This window comes from Perissodus microlepis, chromosome 3 (genome assembly GCF_051167445.1).
Source record: "Perissodus microlepis isolate ML-2025 ecotype Zambia chromosome 3, ASM5116744v1, whole genome shotgun sequence".
NCBI lineage: Eukaryota > Metazoa > Chordata > Actinopteri > Cichliformes > Cichlidae > Perissodus > Perissodus microlepis.
The window spans coordinates 33,445,832-33,468,770 of record NC_140463.1 but is presented as its reverse complement, the minus strand read 5'-3'; the positions used below and the strand labels follow the sequence as shown (position 1 = coordinate 33,468,770).

At 43.6% G+C, this 22,939-nt stretch overlaps 1 protein-coding gene across 2 annotated transcripts in view; it reads right to left on the bottom strand.

Moving 5' to 3' along the window:
• Positions 1–22,939, bottom strand: part of nwd2 (NACHT and WD repeat domain containing 2) — a 58,659-nt gene that overhangs the window by 19,580 nt on the left and 16,140 nt on the right. For both annotated transcript variants that reach the window (XM_084924111.1, XM_084924112.1), the window contains exon 4: positions 12,857–12,973. In XM_084924111.1, the coding sequence (XP_084780237.1) occupies positions 12,857–12,973 (117 nt within the window). The remainder of the gene's footprint in view (positions 1–12,856; positions 12,974–22,939) is intronic.

The window sequence follows — 22,939 nt, the reverse complement described above, 5'->3', positions numbered from 1 at the left end:
CGTTCTTTTAGAGCAGAGCTACAGATTAAAAATGCCCAAGGCGAAGCGGTCAAAGTCTGGCTGTACTTCACAGCAAAAGATGCAAACTCAGCAGCCTGCAACAAGTGCTTTAAGGTGATACTGTGCAAAGGAGGTAACACCTCGATTCTGATGAAACACCTGGCGACGCATAGCGTTTTTGTTAAAAGCCGAGAAATGCACCGTATTTGATAGCTTGCTGCGAGACCTCACACCGAGCACATCTACTGCGGGTGTGGTGCCTGTTATCGGACCCGGAGTCAGCAACATCCCCCAAAAACCTGAAGAGGAGAGTCCTGGCCCCTAGCCCTGCCAGTGTAGCAGAAATGATGACGGATGATGATGGCAGCAGCAGCCGTTCTTCTCTGCGTGAGTAGCTTAATGTTGTTTGTGTAATTTACGTTGAGTAGGCTAACCACGTTATTACATTAATGCATGAAAGGTGAACTAGCAAACACCATCATAGTTACATGTGGCTGTCTTCTTCTTTGATGGCAGATACTCCTTTCCCTGGCCAAAAAGGCTAAAATGACCAAATAAAAAGTGGGAAACAGCTAAACATGAGAGATTTTTGGATAAAGTTTTTTTTTTTTTTCATTGATTAAGCACTGCTTCCAGCCAAGAGTGATACCATAAATCCCCTATAGCTGCAGAAAAGGCTAACATTGTTATCGTTTTACAAAAAAACAGCTGAACATGAGAGGTTTTTGGACAAAGTTTGTGTTCTTCATTCTTTAAGCACCGGTTTGAGCACCGTTTAAGCACCGGCACCGTTTCAAAAGTACCGGTTTGGTACTGGTATCGGATAAAACCTAAACGATACCCATCCCTAGTCATGACACACACCGTGCGAGCTACAAGAAATGACGGCGAGATCCGATGAGCGGGAAAGCCACGGCGACAGTACGCCCCCCTCTTCAATGACGATTCAAAGCCGTTCCACGCTGGACTTCTTGTTCTCTTGGCAGTCGCAGTGGGAGCAGATGCAGAGAACGATCAGATGACGGCATGTGTCCGTAGGACGGCCTACTGTCGCCTGTGTGAGATTCATTTACATTCAACCAGTTTTGTGTCCATGTAGCGAGCGTTCGTTTGAACGTACAAGATGGTTGTGTCAGTTGCTTCGGAGGAGGAGGTGTGCCGTGTTTGAGTGCAACAGCAGATTAAAGATGGTGCTCTGGCAACAAAAAGCAAAGCTAAGGGCTTTTATGAAACAACAGGCTTAGCGCTACTGTGACTTTATTTCCAATAAAGCAAGAAGCCCATTAAGACAAGAATGCCAATGTAAGAGCAAAATAAGTGCCAGGCAAATTTAAAAGACAGACACAATACAAGCAAGAAATGTCAGGAGAAGGCTGGGATTCCCCCCGTGTGCGCGACTCCCCGCCTGCTCTTCCTGCCAAAATAAAGAGTTTCACAGAAAAGTAGGGCAGGCTGCTCGCTATCTTCAGTTGTGTCATGAGCTGGATCCAAGCCCAAAATGTTTCAAGTAACGGATGAACTATTTGGCTCAGAGTGCTCCAAATAAGAGAGAATGAATAAAACCATGTGGTTTCTTGTCTTTTTTAACATTTGCACTCCAAAAACAAAGATAAAAATATCGCATTTCCTTTTGTTACTTAAACCAACAAACAACCTGAAACCTCGCTGAGATCAGTGTGATAACACAGGTTTTGTGTTCTGTACAAGCAGCAACATCTGAGACTGAGCTACTGGGACAGCATGAAGATACATGTGCAGGAAGTAAGTGTGCAAACTTTCAGCCACCAAACTGGATCTGTGCTCTGGTGTTGATGCCTTTTGGAAAGATTTTCAGTGCCCTTTGACCTCTTCGTTAGGAACACTGGGTTGGACCCAAGTTTGCGCCTTCAGAGCTGTTTTAATTCTTTATGGTTCAACGAGGTGTTGAAAAATGTCCCAGATTCCAGGTTCATGTTGACATGTGTTTCTTATCCTGATCGAAGCAGCGATCGGAAAACGAGTACACTCTGTTCATAAAAGGATGGACGTGGTTAGCAACGATATTTAGGTGTTTAAATGATGCTCTGCTGATACTAAGGGGCCCAAAGGGTGCCAATAAATCCCCCCCACACACACACCATTACACCACAACACCTGTTGTTTACACCAAATTCTGATCCTACAATTTGAATGTCGCAACACAAATCAAGACTCATCAGATCAAACAATGTCCTGTGAGCCCACCAAAGCTGAGGCCTTAGCGTCCTGTTTTTTAGCTGACAGCAGTCGCACTCGGAGCGGTCTTCTGCTTTAAGGTTCAATGTGTGTCCAGAGACGCGCTTCTGCATTTAGGTTACTCTTTCTTTCCTGTCAGTATGAAGCATTCTGGTCACTTTCAGACCTTTTTCTTTAAACCATAGAGATGGTCGTGAGGGACAATTTCAGCAGATCAGGAGTTTATGAAATACTCAACCATGCCACATTCTTGCTCATTCTGATGCTCAGTTTGAACTGCAGCAGGTCGTCTTGACCGTGTCTACATGTCGAAATGCACTGAGATGTTATGCGATTGGTTCATTAGATATTTATTCCAATGAGCAGTTGAACAGGTGTATCTAATAAGGTGGCTAAAGTTTTTCCTTTTTCTCAGAAGGAACTGTCCAGTGGGCTTGTACAGAACTAAAACAACACTCAAACCAACTGATGATCACCATTTTCCTTTTTAAAGTGATCTTGTTGGGGTCCCTTGAAGATTTTATAAATTTAGCTCTATGTGTCTGACTGACATAAGCTGTGAGAATCTGTGAGAATTTGTTTTTCTCGTGCAGTGAGTCTATTTGCTTTAATAACTGGACAATCAAATTTAATCTGGAGGTTAAATTTGTATTTCAGCATTTGTATTTTCAAACATATTTTAAAAATGTAAAAGTCTTGGATAGCACTGCCTATTCTTGTATATCAGATTGAGTTTAAAGTAGCCTGGCTCTATTGTAGCAGCAAGTACAACAGAGTAGAATACAGTGGATGTGCTCTAATGAACTATAATAATAATAATAATAAGTGCTCCCATTGATCTTAGAATGAATGGCCATTGGTTGTCTTTGTAGTTAAGCTAGCTGATGGCTTTCTTCAGAGCCAAAGGAAACACAGATGTTCTTCCACTCCTCCAAACTCTATATTGAACTCACCTCTTGCTACAGCACCATACACGCTGCTCAGGCACATGGAGGAAGCCACAGAGTTCAGCAGTTATCCACATTGGGGACACTCAGGTGGGCAGTGACCATTTTGATCCAGCCATTTTTTTTACGTTATGTAAGATCAACCTATTTCAGAATCAATGTTTAGGTGCAGCTTAGATCTTCCAGGAACCTGCGAACACTGAAATGCCCTGCAGGTCACCTCATCTGCCTACCTCAGATGACCTTCTGTGACTCACGGCACTGCAGTGATGTGTCGGAGAGGATGGAGGCACTGGGCTGATCTATAGTAATACTGAGTGTGTGTGTGTGTGTGCGTGTGTGTGTGTGTGTGAGAGAGAGGTAGAGAGAGGAGAGAACAGTCACTCTCCAAGTTGCTGACAAAGTCTCTGTCAGCTTGCATCCCAGTGATGTAGGGCGAATGGAGTAGCTGTGTGCATGCACGTGTGTGTGTGTGTGTGTGTGTGTGTGTGTGTGTGTGTGTAGAGATGGGGATTAGGATAAAACCATCTGATGTTTCCTATCAAAATTACAAAATCAGGTGTTCAGATGCCTACACAGACGCTCACACCAATCCCCCCGTCTGTCACTTCTGTCACCCACTTAGCTTACTCAAGTCAAACTGTAAATGAAGAAACAAAAAAATTGCAAATATTGTCCGGGTGGCTTTAACACCCGTGTCTTAGCCGGAGAGCAGACGCGCAATGGTGGATTACTGCTTGGAAGCTGACAACTTCCTTCTTGTGTGTGTGAGTGTGTCACTCCATACGCTAGTCTTTTGAGAGAAGTTACTTCTTATTACACTTTAGGAGGTGCAGAAAACACATGAAGCTAACGTGGCAATAGCAAAGCACACAGTGGCCAAATGGCAGTGCCAACTCTGCCTCCCTCCCTCTTTCTCTACTCTGTTTTTTTTAATCCTTGAAAGGGGGGGGGGGGGGGGGGTGATGGCAAGGGGCTATATACTCTGACTAAGTGCACTTTATCTGATGAGCCAGCTGAGAGAGGCAGCAAAGATTTTGTGCACAGCTACAGTATGAATTAGCAAATCAATCACTCACACGGTCAATTAATCAATGAAACACACAGTCAACTGTTCGGGTATTTGCTGCATAAGCTTTTGCACAGCAGAGGGAAATATGGCACTGAACAGAAGCAGATGATGAGAGAAAAAAATGTTTTTTTCTGACACTCAGAGAGCTGTGTTACATCTCACTATGTGCAAACTGGAGCCTATCAGCATGTAGTATGTGCCAATCGTCACGGTAATATTGCAAGAAATTAGTTTTGCACCATCATTTTGACGTCACTACAAGAGAACGGTTAAAAAACTGTTCAAATCTGAACTGATTTGTGTATTATCCATGTCATACTGTTTCTTGGTGCAGTCGCCTTCTCCTCTGATTCATCTACTGTCCATTTATTTCTTCTGACTGGCTGTCCTAAAGATAGAATAAACCAAAGATCCAGCCTTTAGAGCTTATACATGACGCCAATGCAGAAGTGCAAAAACAGCATTTTTTCTAGGATCTACTTGAGACTGGCTCCAAAAGGACTCCTGTGTTACAGCATGAAAAAGCATGTTTGGGGCCTAAAAATAGTTTTGCCTTCCTGGAGTGGGGTGAATTTTTTTTTTTATAGCCCATCGATCCATTACTGAGTGACTGATAGGTCTTCTAACACAGGCAGCTGAGACTTATCCACGACTTGGATTGGACTTCTTCAATGTGATTATGCTGTTTGTTATATTTGGAGCACGATTAACGTATTATCTAACGAATGTTATGATGTTGCATCCACCCAACATGTTTGTGCTTTATATGCGGGAGTGAAATTCTTGTATTTTTATTAGTTGCTTAGCACTAATCTGATATGCATCTCTGTGCATTGCACATATGCAGTTTATAAATCCAGTTTGATAACCCAGCTACACAGCACCAGCTGATTAGGGCACTCAACTCTCTCATCCATGTACGGTAACTTGTGGCTTCAAAAAAACAACTGTTAAAAGCGAAACTTTTAAATGCAGATTTCGAAGTACATGTATGATACGCTTGTATATAATATGAAATATGGTAAGTGAATCCAAATGCATAAGTGCCTTAAACCTGCCTTTTTAAAATTCACTTAATTCACACCCCCGCAAGTACCTTTGCAGCCCACCAGGGGCCCGGGCCCACACTTTGGGTTTCACTGGTCTGGGAAAATGGCCCGCTGACTCTGTGAACACTTCCTGCAGAGTTTATGATCCATTTTGTAAATTTGGGTCATTCTGAGTGTCAGAAAGGAGGGTTGTCCAGGATTTGCTCATTGGCTAATGATTTGATTAACAAGTCATTAGCGAATGAGTGGGTGGGTTCACATTCAGATCCGCCCCCTCACTTGTTACAATTTTGATACGCCAAGAAGAAAAAACTAATCTCATCTAATGAGGCTTCAAAAATATGACTTCATTAATGGCCTGGTGACAGTCTATAGTATGAGCAACAGGAGGGCGGAGCTTCTTTGCAACCTGTTTGTCTCTGTGTATTTAGGGTATTTACTTCCTTTGACATCAAACAGAGCAACGAGTGAAGAAAACTGCCTCAAACTCAGCATTTAAAGCCGTCTGAAGGCTGAGCTTTGCACATGGGAGGTCTTCTTTAAATGAACACTGGAACAATATTTCAGTCCCACATGTGTTTTCCTACTGCTTTAAGAAGCCCCTAAAATATATCCTAATTACTCCTGCATGAGTAATGCATTGTATAAAAAAACTGCAGCACCCATTTGAAATTTATGAGCCTTTTATAAAAATGAAACTCCATATCTGTGGCATGATTTTTTTAAGATTTGCAGCTGAGTGGGAACAAATGCGTTCAGGAGAGTAAGAAAATATATCCAGATGGACTAAAATAACAGTAGATGATCTGGATTTTGAGTTGAACGTTAAGATAAAGAAATAAAGGTCAAGAAATGTTCCCACCACTTGAAAAGCATTTGATTTTCTGAAGCTGTGAGGAGCAGCTTATCAGTGCAGTCAAGAGCTGGGCAGGTTTAATACCAGTATGCATCCTGACCCTCAGTACAAACACTCTGTGGCCAAAACTTGCTTAGAATAAGCGCGTCGGATAGATTTGCATAAACACTTCACACTGTCCAAGAAGCTACGCTTGAATCGGATCAATCTTTCCACAAGCATGAAGACACAATTTCCAGTATCATTGAAGAAAAGAGGTCTGGGATATCGTATTAGCGCTTACATCATGTTAACTGAATGGAGGAGAAGCAGTGGGAAACAAACGCGAGCTACAGTATCCTCAACTATCCTCTTACATCCAGTAAAGCTGCCGTGCGGGCAGCAGAGCCGGAACAGTTTGCTGATACGTGTCCTTGAGGCGATCGTCAAGTTTTAGTTTAGTTTAGTTTTTTTGTAACGGGGGGAAATCTGAGACCACTGGAGAGCGGAGGACAAGAAAAGAAAAACGAAAAGGAAAAAAAGTCATGGCTCATTGTCATGCTTAATCTCCGGGTCAGTGACACCATCACCATGCCAACCCCCACCATCGCCATGGAGACCAGCTTTATTGCATCGACAGGTTAGAGAAAAGCCCCTCGTAGCCAGGTGTGTGTGTGTCCGTTTCACAGCCCCGCACTGCCACCTGTCTTGTGTTGAGTTGTGCATTTTGAGTGACGCTCGCTGCAAGTGACTGTTACTCACGAAGAAAGACTGACACATCCAATAACAAAGCTGGCAGTCGAGCCTGTCTTATGAAGTGAGGCGACTCCAAATCTAGATGGCCGCACATTCTCGCCGTGCCTCTGGTGTTTCTCTCGCTAACACGTGCAGTGCTGTGAAAAACGTATTTGTCACACTGACATGTTTCAGATCATCAAACACATTTTAAATACAAAATGCAGTTTTTTAAATCACGTCTTCATTTCTTAAGGGAAAAAGAGATCCAAGCGTACCTGGCCATGTGTGGAAGTAACTGCCCGCCCTTGTTAAATCATGAATTAACTGTGATTAGCTGCATTTTTTTGACACACACAGGCCTGATTACTGCAAACCTGCTGAATCACCTCAACAGAACCTGTGTGATGACGTGAAGCAGGCTGAAAGATCCCAAAAAGCAACATCACGCCACGATCTAAAGAAGCAGCTGAGAAACAAAGTCACTGACATCTATCAGTCTGTGTTATAAACAGGCGATGCTTGTGTGTGACAGGTGATGCAGCTTTGCTGACGTTACTTAAAGCTGATGGTGGGAGGGGCTAAGATGATCAAAAGGCAGGAAATGAGGAGGCATGTCATCCTAATTAAAAACAGCCTGCATGTGTGTGCTGCAGCTGGGACACCTGCACCTCATCATCTCATCAGTGAAAGCTGTGATGCCAGACCGAAGCTCTCAGCCCACCTTCATTTTGCTTCTTTCCTTTCCATCCACAGTTACACGTCTGCCTGTTCGGCTCGTTCTTCAGCCACACGCTACTGCCAGCTTCACCGCCATTCCCCACTCCCGTTCCCACCTGCTTCAGTCTCCAGCCGTCATCAGTCTTTCCATACCAGCCACATCTCCAAGAGTCTTTTACAGTAAACATCCTAAAAGGTTTCTGCGTCTGGGTCCAATTACTGCCAACCCCCCAAAAATCCTATTTAATAGCAATTCCTCTCAAGAGCTATCTTTTCTCTGAAATAGTGGGATTCTACACCTTAAATCCCTTTAACAAGGTTGAACTGAAGAGTCTTCATAAATCTTAATTAAATGGAAATCAAACTACTGTTATGAAAGAGAAGAATTCCTGTAGAAGGAAAGCTCACACTGCCGTAGTAGTTTCTCTTTGTTTTCTTTATTTGATTTGCAAATTATTTTATATAAGCAACATTATTGTTAGTTTGCTGAATTTTGATGTGTTTTGTTTTGTGTGAGTGTTCTCTAGTTCTTTACTTTTCTTATAGTAGGACAAGATTTTTTTTATTAACAAATGTATTTATTTTCCAATTTTATTTTGCTAATTTACTGTCACTGAGACTTCTATTCAATTCAAACAGTTGCCTCAAGGCAGTTTATAATATAAAATAAAGACCCTACAATAATACAGAGAAAACCTCAACAATGAGACGACCTTCTTTGAGCAAGCGCTTTGGTACGGAGCCCCACAAGGGACATGGGAGAGAAAAAAATGAACATGAACTTTTGCAAGATAGTTTTAAGATTGCTCTTTCTTACTCTAAGTAGCTGCCGCCATTGTTGGAAACTGGAATTGGCTGGGCCGCGCTATGAATTATGGGATAGGTTGGAGAACAAAGGATACACCGACCCATCCATCAAATTCGGGGTTAATGAAGGACGCATTTGGAGTGGCCTTCGAATTGGAACAGCCTTTGTCGCCTGGCTGTGACGTAATCGACCTTCAAATGCGACCTGCGAAGGAGCAGCCTATTTTGCGAGATCTCACAAAAGTAGCTCAGGAACTCGCAAAACTTTAGCGAGATCTCACAAAAGTTCATCTTTATTTTTTTTTCTCCAATGTCCCTTGCAGGGCTCCGTACTTTGGGGACAGTGGGATCCTTTTAACAGGAAGAAACCTCCAGCAGAGCCAGGCTCAGGGAGGTTGGTTGGGGTTGTTCTATTTGGTTAACAATTAACTTGTAACTCCCACGTCCAACCATTTCAGTATTACTGTAGGGTCTTCACCTTACAATGTAAAATACCTTGAGCCAATTACTGTTGTGTTTCACTACAGCACTAAAATTGAACTAAGCTGAAACTTGACTGCAGAACTCTGTAAGGTTGTGGCTTGTTCTGCTGAAAACTTCACATATTGCCCAACCATGATCTATAACTTAGGTTGTCATGCTCTTATTGGATGCTAGGAACAGAAACGTGTTAAACTTATGTAGCTCGAGAGAGGAACGGCTCGAGGCATCTGCACAGGAAACAATTCACTCATCGCTTTATTGCTGATGGTTCCCAGCTCTGATCGCCTTTACTGTGTTTACCAAGGTGTAACATGTCAATCAAAGGTCTCATCTGTAATCACTTCAACTTTGCCAAGAAGGTGAGAGGATTGTCTGATTATCGAATGCACACGAGCTTGCAGGTAACTTTAGAGAGGAGAGAAGTAAGAGAACAAACGTGGATCTTTACCTTATAGTATAAAGCACCTTGAGGCAACCGTTGCTGTGATTTGAATGTGAACATGTGGCCATCTCAGTAGCACAATATTGCAGTAGTTTAGTTAGTGCATGCAATAGTGTCGTGGTTACTGCATTCACTGGGCACAGATCAGTCAGGAATGGCTTTAAAGCTGCCAAACAAACCATGCAGCGCTACCCGCTGTGGCGACCCCTTGTGGCAAGAGAGAAAATGAACGTTTTTGTTTCAGTTATTAGAAGCGAGATATGTTAGACAAGGTGTCAAAGCTGTGAGTTAGAATCTGAGTACAGCACAGCATGGAAGCATATGTAGAGAGCCATGTACGTACCAAACAAAGTGTAAAAGGTTTCCTGTTGTTTCACAGATCCTCTGTAGCAGCAAGAAACACACCTACACTACACGTCAATCCTTTCCCTCTGTTCCCTCTGTTCCCTCTGTAGTGTCTGCATGCAGAAAAAAAAATGTAGCTTTTCATAGTTTATTCCTTCATCTCTTTCCTTTCTTCTGGCCATCCCTCCTCTCTGGTCGATGCACTGGGCTCTGTGACAGTCATTGTGGGCTGCATACCCGGCAGACCTGTCTGTCTTTGAAGTCTCCTCTTACTGCCACGTGTTTGTGTATGTGTGTGTTAGCTGGGGTGACACTTGGACAGCCCCTGAGAAGGTCTGAAGATAACTGTGTCTGGAAACCACGAGAGACTGCGGCTGAGTTTGTAAGGATGTAAAACACACAAAAAATTAAGATAAATAAACGTAAAGGATGCAAAATGAGAAAACGGAATCCACACACAGCCTCACATCCTTAAAACCTACGACCTACCTTGTTGTTGAAACAACAAGACCTTAAATTCTGTTGACATGCTCCCCATCCTCACATATATATCTGGGTCTACTGCCCTGTAAAAATAAACGGGACTCCAGAGACAGCTCAGACAACCCAGAACTGTCATAAATGAGGATCCAAGTCCCAGATCAAAGGGCCTGCCGCCGCCACTTTGAGCTCCCCAGTCCTGGAAACGGGGCCGCCATCCCGCCCGAACGGCCTGTGTGGTGACGACAGGGAGCCGCGCTGCAGGGAGCGCAGCAGCTGGCTTTGACAAGTCTGAATGGGACTTAATCCTGTGGAGGTGTTGCGGACTCCTCGGCATAAATACATTCACCACGGGGAGCGCAGGACTAGAATATTCTATTAAAGATTTAAGCAGCCAGATGGGGGAGGATGTGTGCATGCTTGTGTACGGGTGTGTGGAACAGTCTCGATCACCCAAAGTTAGAAAACACCCGAGGTGATTCTCAGTCTCCCTCAGGTCACTGTGCTCTGTTTGCAACTTCCTGTGAGGGTGTTTGTTTGTACGCTTGAAAGTGGGATAGAAGAAGAAAGGTGGATTGGTATGTGTGTGTGTGCATCTGTGTCTACTTTCCCTGAGTGTGCAGTGTGGTGTTGCTCGGAGGTCAGTCGGGGTTAAATTGATGAAATTGCAGCAGGGACAGAGAGCGGAGAGGCCGACGGGAATGAATGAAATCAGTGCGGCGTGTTCAACACTACGACCAACACCGGGCAGCGGCACAAAGAGGAGGTTGTGCCACTTCCTTTTAAATCGCATGTGATCATTTTAGGCCAGTTTAGCCTGACTGGGCTGACGCTACATCACAGAAACATTAGGAAACGCTGCGACAGAGTGCCGGGAGAAAAGATGTCGCAAGAAGTGCACTTGCATAGAAATCTTTGAGCTTGCAAACTGTTGCATATCCACTCAAAACGCTTACAATGGTTACAGCACTCACGCTTCAAGGTGCTACTCTCTGCAACCACTGCTAATACAGCATTTCATCCAAAAACTCGTGGTGGAGTAAATGCTGTGGCATGGGCAAGCAGCACCACCAGTGGAACCAGGTCACTAGTGTTTATTGATGGTATATTTGGTATATAAGGTATATTTGTGGATGTTCTTCAATGATCTCAACCAAACTTTTGAGTTATAGAAGACAAAACTGAAGGCAGAGACCTCCAGACAAGCAGCAACTGCAGGTGTCTGCAGTAAAGGCCTAGCAGAGCATCTCAAGAGAGGAAACACAGCATTTAGTGATGTCCACAGCTTCTAGACTTCAGGCAATCACTGACTGGAAAACCTTTTCCACCAAGTATTAAAACCAATCCTCATATTTAAGATAGAGCGAATCTGTCCAGTTACTTTTGAACATCTGAAAAAGGGTGGCTACCTATAAAAATGGCTGCAATTTTAACATTTTAACATTGTAGCCTGTGGAGGCTGATGTGCACTTAGTGGACTTTTGAGGAACTGCAAACTTCAACTGCAAAGGCTTCATTTTACAGCTCCAAACAAAAGCTTGACTCTGGTTTCTCACTTACTTCCTCAGTTGGGCCGAGGTCAGCTTACGTTCAAGAAAACTGATGAGTTAGGAGTCTCGATGCCATATTAAGAACTATTAAATATACTGTATCCGTCCAGCGAATGAAATTTCCCCATGCGGCATTAGGTGTCTTGTTTTAATCAGCTGGAGGAAGTGCTCGAAATAAGTAGCCTCACTCCACTGGATACGAGGTACGATGAATCTGAGATGTAGTGAAATGTGTTTGTGACAGACGGCGATGACAACAGCTGAATTAGAATAGCAGTAGGCAGCAGTGCGTGGACGATAGGAGAAGAAGGAAATACAAAAGTCATTCTGAGGATGGGGATTATTCCCTCTAGAGACCAGCGCTCCTGCTACACCCATAATGCATTATGTCTCCCTGTGATCTCTCACCTCAATTTCAACCTCTAGAAACGGATCTGTTCCATTTGAATAATTCACCATCAATTTCTCTTCCTGTCGTCTTCCTCGGTGCAGTCCTGTCTCCATCCTTTCCTCCTTGGGCCTGGGTTTTTTTTCCTTTTTATGTGCCCTAAAATTATCTAAAAAAAGATCACTGAACTGTCAAGCGTAAAGATGTATCACGCCATTGTCTCTCCTTCTAGAGGTCTTCACATCTTTAAGCGCATCTTTAAGTTTGCATTGAGCTTTCAGCGCTAATACAATCGCCATTTGTGGGAAATACTTTCATATCATTCATGCTGACAGGCGACAGAGCATTTTTGTTACTTTGGTGAGGTAGTTTTATTTTTGTTACCGTTCAAATGCTATTCTCTGAAAGGAGGATGGCCCCTTTAACAACTGTACACGCTGAAAAACAGAAAAAAGGCAGACCGCGTATTGTCGTATTGTCCGCTGTCAAACAGAATAAACACGCATTGATTGCACACACACTGCACACAAAAGCTGCACAAAAGGATTTCGAAGGTTCGTCAAAGTCTTTGTTTCAGCACAAAGACAGGTCTAAAAGTAAAATGTGATTTCACTCAAAGGCACGTGAGCCCAACAACAGCCCAGTTTTAATCCCACATCAGAGGCAAGTAACGAAACGAATAACAGTCGCAGAAGGAAACGCTTTCTTCACAGAGTTTTGTACTTATCGTGTAAACACAAAGTCAACAGATCATTAAAAAGGATGACCTACGCAGTGCACCATACTCACGACAAAGCACGGTCCAGCCGAGGTCTTCAGACATTCCTCCAGGAGCTTCATTCTGAGTCGCTGCAGCTCTGGACTGTCCCACTCCTCTGGATCGACACCCCAGTACAGGTCCACCACCTGAACACGCAAACAAGCAATTCTCAGTTTTAATAAGAACAAAGACAAATTAGAGACATGCAGAATCATTATTGTTCTGGAAATTGTGCCTTGCAGCATCTTAATACTTTTTAATTCATTACCAGTTTAGGCAAAATATATTATTATTCCCATCTGCACTCATTTAAATTCGGTGCTACTTTTGGAGTTACAGTTAGCATGGCTCATGAATCAATAGCTTGTAGAACCACCTTCAGCAGCAATGATTTTATCAGTGTGTCACATGGTTGTGGAGGATTTTTAGCCCACTTTACAGCACTGCTGCCTCAGTTCATTGAAGTTGCATTTCAGTCACGCTGAGGTCTGGACTTTGACAGCAGTTTGATTCTTTTCTTTTTCAGCCATTCTGTTGCAGACTTGCTGTTGTGCTTGGGCTCGTTGTCCTGTTGCATGACCCAGTTTCAGCTCTAGCTGTGGGACAGATGACCTCACATTTGACTCAAGAAAACACTGGTGTACAGAGGAGTATATGGTCAATTCAATGACTGCAAACTACCGAGATCCTGTGGCTGCAGAACAAGCCCACTCCTCTACCACTGTGCTGACAGTTGGTATACGGCGTTTATTCTGTAATGCTGTTCCTGGCTTTCGACAAATATGGCGCCGTGCATTATGGCCAAACGTCCTCGCTTTAGTCTCGTCCGTTCTAAAGGACGTTGTTTCAGACGTCTTGTTGCTTGTTTAGATGCAAATGTGCAAACCTAAAATGTGCTGCCAAGTTCTTCTTGGGGTGTTTTCACACCTGCAGAGTTTAGTCAGTTTGAATCAAAGTCAGGTTTGATTTCCGCTTTGTGAACACAGTAATTACACTTGGGTGTGGACCAAAACAATCACACAAAGACTCTGTAGAGGGGGTGGTAGTGGCCCGGTACCGAGCTCTAGAGCAGTCTGTTTATGGTGTGAATTTGATTTGAGCCAACTACCAGGTGTATGCTGAAAATTTAAGCTAAACGCCTACCGTACACAGGTATGCTTCACTTTCTGGGATGCACCAGAGTACTATAGATGTGCAGAGTATACAAATCGTCAGTACAGGCTAGCAACTAACCATAAAATTAATGTAAATTCTCTCTGTATTTATTCTGTCACCCACAAACAAAAGAAACTAAACCAAAGCTACAACTTCACAAACGCATCAACATCATGAGTTCGACCAACGTAAACCAACTACAGGTGTGAAGACCATCCGACTGCCAAAATGTATGCTTTAATAAAGGTGCTCACAATTACTGATGATCAGTTAAGTGTATTTCTTAATTCCTATGGAAGCAGTAAGGGTGTAGTTTTTACAGAAAACCTTTCAGAAGAGAGCAGGACACAACAGCAACACTTATGATACCACATCAAACAGAGTGGGTTGCAAAGCAGCTTGCAGTGGTAAACGAGCCATCAGCTGAGGCGGGCTGGCACTAAGCTCCATCATCATTATCTAACATCCTATAGCTTACTTAAACTAATCTCATAATCAGTCTCCAAAAGAATAAATAATTCAATGAAGCTTTCTCCTTTTCTTTTAAAAAAATAAAACTATGGATCTCGTGCTGTAGCTGGAGAATATTTGCAGATCCCAGAAAACTCTCTGTTTGGCAATAATTTAAAAACTTACAGAATGGCCAGTTTCTGTGGACACACTGAAGCATAATAAGCTTAGCCATATAAAACGGAGGAAATCATTTAACCAAAGTAGTAATGTATTCACGGAAATTTAAGGAAAACTGATGCCAAGTTTTGTCATTTCACAAAAGGGACCACGTATAATTAAACAAAGCAAAACGGCTCAAAAGGGGATCAGCGGGCTTAAAGTCTGCAAATCAGTTGAACCATAGCCAGTACTTTCTTTAAACACACACATACACACACCTGCTTGCTGTCAATGAAACCCACTACACCAGTCACACACACACTCATCCTCCCTCAACACATTTGTCACAAGTTTTGGCAGTTGAGACAAATCCAACTATAAACACGCCGCAGGGAGGATTTCTCAGTAGATGAGGGAAGGCTGAGGGAACGCCTGTAAAAATGTGAGTGTGTGTCTCCAACACGATGCTGCTGGTTCAGGGCTCACCAACTACCATCTTCCTGAAATCAGCCCGCTGGATTGGGTCTGACTTGTGAAGACTCAAGAATAATGGATGGATGGATGGCTGCACATGATGGCCTTTTACTACTTGGAGCTCACGTTTCAGCAGCCTTATTGTATGAGCATCATCCCATGATTCTTCCCTCTTCTGCTGCTCGTAACTAGCTGTTTTTCCAGACTGACTGCATGCTTGCTGAGTGTAAGGAGCAAAAAGGAGGTTTTTCAGAGGGTTGAGATGAAGCCAAAGTGATACAGCATCGCTGCTGTCTTCCTTCATGCTCTGCTGCTCACCACACTTGCTAGTTCAAATGAGTTTAGCCTGGCACAATGACTGACACATCCGCAGCTTGGCAGAGAACAGCAGTGACTGGCAGGCCTATATAACTGGACAGCAAAGAAATTGAGAGTGTGGGACAGTCGGGGAGATATTCGCTTCTCCCATTATTGGTAAGAGCGGCAGGAGGGCTGGAACTACGCCTCAGCTCATCTGCTTGATTGTTGTGCACCTGCGAGCAGCTGTATTACTGTGAAAGGCGACAGCTGTCAACAGCATATTTATTTCTTCCACAGCCTCAGGCAGGCAAATATTATCATTGGAAAACAAGCCAGTTGCTCTAACCACTCAAGTTTAAGATGCTATAACTAGAAAATATCTTCTTTTTTTGTTTTAGCTAGATGGTAAATAAACAGACTGTACATGAAAGACGGAAACTGCTTCCCATGTTGAAGCTAGTAGCCTTGAATATGCTTTCTATCTAATGACCAGCAGGGGGCACATCTTCTGGTTAAAAAGAGAAACGTTTGCAAAGAAGTCTATAAACTCCAACGCTCTATTTTGTAAGTGATGGTCTTATTTAAATGAACAGACATAATAAAGGCAAGTTTGGCAAGTTTCCCCCTATGATTGTGCAGTGTTTGTTTAATTTGTAAGAGCTACGAGAGTAACATCCCAGGGAAACCGAGTTAACGATAAAAATCCTGAAAACCATAAATTTCACACCCGAGCTTCAACTCTCGCAGCCCGGTACCAAACGACTCCGGGGTTTGGGGACCACCGATATAAAACAAGGATGTAGATTTTGGGTTGGAAATCTGAAGCCAACAAGGAAGTACCTTAAACCTGCATTATATCAGAGACCACCAGACTGCGATTGAGACCCAACCCTCTTCATCACAATACAATTCCTTAAAAAACGCTAACCACGAATGTCCAAGTCCATCTTTTAAAAACAGTTTATGACAAAAAGACAAATTAATTTGGCACCACTTGCATAAACATAAATAACTGTAGCTTTCGTTAGATTAAGACCCTTTACCTTTTCCTCGACTACCAGAAGACTATAAGTTGAAAGAGAAAAAAAACGGGAAAAAAACCCTATCCCACTCGTTAGTGGGAACGCATGATTAGCATCCGTCGAGTTGGCCTGTTGTGTAAAACTCATCATTTGGCATCATCAGTCACTGCGTATCAGCGCCACTAATCTACTTCCCATTGCCGTGTGCGGGGGACGGCAATCATCCGCGTGTTGACAAAGACCGGAGGGAAGAGGAATGAAGTGAGATGAGCGCCCCTGATTACGATAGGTTCCTACTGGGCTTCAGCAGGTGATTGGGGAGGATGCACTGTAATTAAAAGCTAAATGACGACATTAGTCATATCTGTTCACTGCGTGCATGTGCGTGGGGGAGGATATACTGATTAAATTTGCCCCGTCACCTACCGCGCTTCACCGGAGTACAGAGGGATGGGGAGAAACAACAAAAACAGTCAGGGGGAATGTTGATCCAAAACAGGCAAGGACACGTAAATGAAGTTAAGAGGGAAAGCAGTTGGCTGGGGGAATAGTTACGAAGGCTTATTGGGTTAGATGAAGAAAGCTTCCAGTGGGACTGGATTTGGCTGGAACCGTTTCACAGTTTTCTTGTGTCTTTTCGCCCTCCTTCTCGCTTTTTCTTTTATGCCAACTTTGTCTTTGCCGTTCCTCTCTCTGATAGCTTTCCCTCTCCCCGCGCTTTCCCTAAACTAGAGTGGTGGGGGTGCCGTTGCTTACGTAAGAGATGGAGCAGCTTCTGCTAAGCAGCTTTCTAATGCCCTTGGAAGGCGTTTGCCCGTGGCGGGTCAAGAGCAGGAGAAGCCTTTTTTTTCTCTTTTTTAATGTATTGAATGTCGGACTATTAGACTTTGGGATTATGCAGGAAAAGCAGAAAAAAAAGGGCCTGTAATCAACCCCACCAACAGAAGCACTCTCAGGCTAAAAAAAAAAAAAACAAGGGTAAAAATAGATACAGTTCTAACATGAATATATGTTAAGCTCTGTGCTGCAGGCAGTTTTATTAAGAATATGCAGTAAATCTCTAAGAATGTTTGATGAATACCGGCCCATTTTGGAAAGCTCAGGTTTAGCACCCAATGCATACCCAAATATACATTTCTTGCAGTGATTTAAACACAAAGTGGCCACCTAAGGGGCGATGGGGTTAAGCAGAGATTTTGACTTTTATGTTAGCTCTCTTAATGCCGTGGTTACTTTCTTATTTTAGCAATGATAAGAGGTTAAACTCTCGACTCTAAAGGCTAAAGCTGTCAATAATGAAGGCAGAGAGAAGATGACTTTGAGGAAAACCTGTCAAGCACTGACACACCAGGGTAATTTGGGCACAGTGTTTCAGATGTTGCAGCTCAGCCACCGAGAGCTGTCAAAAGTGTGAGGTAATAAGATCAGCAGCAGAAGAGGGAGTGGGCTTTTAGCAAAAATGGCTGGGGAAGATGTATATTTTATGGCAGAGGGTTCTGCACGGTGCACTCCGAGGATGCCAGTTTCCTCAAACAAAATCACATTTCTTCTTATTAAGAGGCTGTCGAACTCTGCGCTGGGACCAGCGTTCCTAATGCGAGATGAGGTTTGTTTGCTTAATGGCGTCCACAACAGATGGAAGTGCTTGAGAGCTAAATGAGAGCGGGCGCAGCTTGGGAAGCTCCTCAAACCAATAAGCAAAACCCAAAAGAAGGCCTGTTGACCAACGTGGGTGTACTGTGGAGTCGTAAACAAAGGATCCATTTATGCCAGCTGGCCTGCGCGCGCTGCTGTGAATGAGAATAAGTCTGCTTCTTGTAAGCTAAATACATTTCCATCAGGTCACCTATCATGAAAAGCTATTTATATTCGGCAGTGGCCTCCGTGCCTGAAGGCGGGGGGAGAGGAGAAGCAACGGATGTGACAGGATGAAACGCAGGAGGAACAGGATGAAAGCCAGGAGCTGGGTTGCAAAGCTGCTTGCAGAGGTGCAGCAATTGTGGGCCAGCTGAATGCACCGATGTGCCTCAGTTTCTAAAACTTGTCTGAAAGTGTGCAGTTGCCTCTTCTGGGAGGTTCAAACTTGAACCACAAAGCAAAACATCTGAAATTAAATTATTATTCCTGCAGCTAATCTCGCCTGTGGGATTCCTCAGTCTTTATCCTTTTGATTGTGGAGTCAGGATACCTGGCTCGGGAACTCGTATGCTATGAGTGAGGACAAAGAATATGCTTCTCATGAATACTTCTCATCTTTTTTAGACGCCCCATGGCCCAATCAATGTGGAAATTTCTGCAGACGGCAAAGAAACAGTTATGCAAAACATAAGCAGTTTGAGATGAATTAAAGTGTTTCAGAGACTGTATATCCCGGGGCATACAAGCTGTTTTGCATTTTAACCACTCATAAACCTGACAGCACAGACTCGGCAAGTGTAAACACACCGCTTGCGCTTTTGGGAACCAGTTGCTCTGAGTCTATTCATTTCTCTAATCGAGGAAACATTGCCCAAAGAACATCATCTGGGTAACATCGCTCTTTTAATTAATTAATTTTTTGCGCCTCTTAGTCAGGCTGGCCACCGGCTATAAGAAGGCTGAGGTGAGCTCAAACCTCCCGACGGTTAGGAGTGCAGGAGATTAAGTGTAGGTGTTGCTGGATGGCATTTGGAAAGCAAATGTGAGCAGCTTATATTTAGTGATTCGTGTAAATATGCAACGTCTTAATCATCATCACGCAAATATTAGAATAAGGTCTGTGCTTTTGTGATTACAGCCCACCCTCACTTATTTTTCTGTCCATCAAATTTCCCACAAACGCTCTCCTCTGAAGCATCTGACAGCAGCGAACATACAACCGTCGTGGCGGAGGTAACGAGGGGTCCTCTGTTTGTGGAGTGAATAGTTCTCTATGTGACTGGAGCTGTGTTTTATACTTGATTCTGATTATCTTTGTCGGTTGTCGTATCGGTCCTGTGGGGGCTGTTTGTTGGTATGCTGACATGTTTCCGTTAGAGATTAAAGAGATGTGAACGGAGATGGCGGCCTGCTGCCCACGTGTGAAGGCACAAAATCTGGAAATATTGGTGTAACGTTGGACCCAAGAAACATAAGCCGGAGCGAATTTGACGACAGCAGAACTTTTATTTAACACTGTGGTTTACTGGGACACAGACACTCCAGCTCTCTCTCTCTGCTGTCACGACCGCCCTCCTCCTCCGACTGTCACTGCCAACATATAAAGAGACACAATCACTGTCAGATCCCAGCACACCTGTTCACCCCGCCCCTGCGCCGCCCCGGGAGCTCACTGCGTTACCCCTCCTCTGCAGCTGGCCAGAGACCACACCCACGCCACAATTGGCATCCAGGTAAACAGACGGAGAGTGATAAATAAACCAGAAGTCCTGCTATACTTATAAGCTTTTTGAATTGCTTTTTATTACCAGAGTTTCGGTGGGAAGACACGGAAGGAACGTGATGAAATGTCTCCCGGGAAATCGCTTCTGTCCAATTTTACCTGCGTTTTCCCGCAAACTCGTGCACGGAAGCAGATTAAAAAAAACTTTTAAGCGTGTGACATATTTGGAGAGCACTACATCTTTTCCGAAGAAGCCAAATTGACAGCCCCACCCCTCGTTTTAGCATAATAGAATGCATGAATAGGCTTTTTAATCATCGCGGAACGTCATCTCACCCCTCATCTCGTCTCTCGTCGTGCCGCTTGTGTTGGGAGATGTAAAAGCCGTCAGAGTGACAGCCGCTGAGCAGATTTGCGCAGCTGTGGCCAGAAAACTTTTATTGGAATTGCACTGAGTGTGTGTGTGTGTGTGTGTGTGTGTGTGTGTGTGTGTGTGTGTGTGTGTTTGTGTGTGTGAGAGAGACGGCCAGTAAGTTTGGCAACCACATTATTAACAGAACCGCTTCCACTGGCCTCGAGATTCAGTTTGACTTCAGTCTGTGGGAGGAAGCGATTGTATTGTTACATGATTTATGAGACTAACAAATGCAAGATGGGTTGGAAGTAAGGGGGCTGGGTATTTTAGAGCAGCACGAGATGAGAAATTGACAATAAAAACTGGACTAAGGAGCAAATCTATAGGCTAATCAATGTGGTAGGAGGAACCGGTCGATAACGGCGAGGAGGACTCTCGCTTATGACCCCCGACAATAACACTGTGGTGTTTTCCCTTTTTCTTAAAATGGCTTTTGTGGAGATTTTGTGAGCCTCTAACATCAGATCCCCACTGAAACAATCTGAACTAAAGCAGAACACCGTAACCTTATGGAGGCAGGCTTGGATTGCTCAGCATTAATTTTGATTTAGGCGTGTCCAATAAGCTGAAAAGCCATCAATGCCGGTTTGATCACCAGAAAAGCTTATTATTGTCAAGTGCTGCAAATGACCCGTCTTTTAAAATCAACTCTCTTAATATGTTAGAGTACTAAGTATATAGAAGTATATTTGTTAGCAGCAGACAGCATATAAGCATGAGCAGCTTCACAAAAACTCACTAAAATATAAAACAAGGGGACATTAGAACTCTATTAAGATGCAAGAAATCAGAGTTACCAATATATTTATTATCCATCTATTTTGCTCGTGGACAGTATAAAGGATGGGTGTAGCACCGTGATGTCATCCATTGGTTTGCGAGTGAAAAGTGTCCTCATATGGATGAAAGGGTGGAGAAGTCATTTATCAGCTAGTTTGGTTAAAAAGCTGCATTTATAAACTGCATGAATGCAAAGCTAAGGCTACATCCACACGTACACGGGTGTTTTTGTAAACAGAGGTTTTCCGTTTTAGCTTTTTTTAAAAATCCCATTCACATGTGCACTTTTGAAAAAATATCTCCGTCCACATGTAAAGGCTAAAATCGAAATGTTGGCCAATCAGAAGTCTAGAAGCCTGGGATGGAAAGAGTAAACAGGGTTTTGTACCCTCACAAAACCTTAAGTACTTCTGGAAAGTGTTTGTTTTTCTGGAAAGACAGATAATTTTGTGTTACTTTTCAAGTCAGTATTTTAGTTTGGAATGAACAAAATGCATACAGCATACATAATTTAATTTTCAAAAAAAGTAAATTTTGTTCAAAACCGACGTCAGGATTTGGGTCGTGAGAGCGTCTGTGTTGAATGTCGAAGCCACGTCCGAAGTTCACTCTGACGCCTCTGTCTTTCTAAATGGAGGGACAGTGACTGCATAAGTGTGTAAAAACTGCAGATTAACCGCAATTGTAGAAATTTAACCCCTGTAAACAATAACATCGCGTGTAGCATGACGTAAAAAAACGGCGTGAGTAAATCTCCGTTTTCCTCGTCCATACCTAAACGCAAAAACTGAGTTTTCGAAAATCTCCACCCTGCAATGAGTCTTTAAAAATCTCCGTGACCCAAAACGCCATTTACGTGTGGACGGAGCCAGCCTCAAGTGGCCATTAAAGGAACTGCAGTTTTTGCTACTTCTTTGTTCTTTGCGTGCAAGCACAAGTCGTGCTCTGTTGTCACTCCGGCAGGTCATGCATCTCTCAGTTTTTGTAACCTTGCTTGTTTGCTACTGTAGCTATTTTTTAAAATAGACAAGCTTGAGGCAAGACTGTGAACGAGTCCACCTGTACAGGCATTTATACGATGCTCATATGGCACCGAACTCCTGGTGGAAGATCTGCAACGGTGCTGGGAAAGATTTGAAAACGGACCAAAATGTCGTAACAGTGACTATAAATGGACGCGGCTGCGTGATGATGTCACATTGGTGCAAAAGCAACAAATGTGTTGAGCATAAATGGACCACAACCCTGGCAATTTATGTAAAAAAAGTGATCACACACACATACACATGGGAGATGAAAGAGAGAGAGAGAGCAGGAAACATTGGGAATAAAAATGGTTAAAAAGGGATCATGGCGCCTCATCCCCACGCTGCTGCTGAGCGTTGACTGAATGAGGACGCGGCCCTCGGCCCCTGGGCTGGATTTTCGTGTCCTATCCCCCCCCCGCATCTCCTCAAATCCATCCTCCATCAGGTTCTGGATAGAAACTGAGTCAAGTGCTGAGGGACCTGGGAGAATTGGGTTTCGCCAACCTGGCATAGTACATGTGTGTCAGTGTGTGCCAGCGGAGAAACGAGGCGCGTGTGAAAGGGGAGGCGGGATTATGCATAAATTACAAATCAAAGCAAAAGAAAAGAGAAATGGAAAAAATGTCTTCGTCCTACAAAATCCTGTGTGGAAATCATGTATGGTTTCACACGTGAAAGACGTCCTCGCCACAACATCGTATCAACTAGTAAAAATCATGATCAGGCTCCAGTTTTATCCAAGATGTTCTCACATGGTGTGGGTGAAGTTTAGGTGTGGGGGGTTTGGTTGAGGAGGAGGATGAGCAGCGTAAGTGAGTCATAGTATTAACTCCCAGGCCTTCTGCTTAATCACTTCGGCTCATGCTGCATCACAGCGAGCTGAATCACCAGACAGACACGTGGCCACGGGTACCGGAGCCAAAACGTCTCTGCAACACTTTGCTTCTTTTATCTCGTAATTCTCC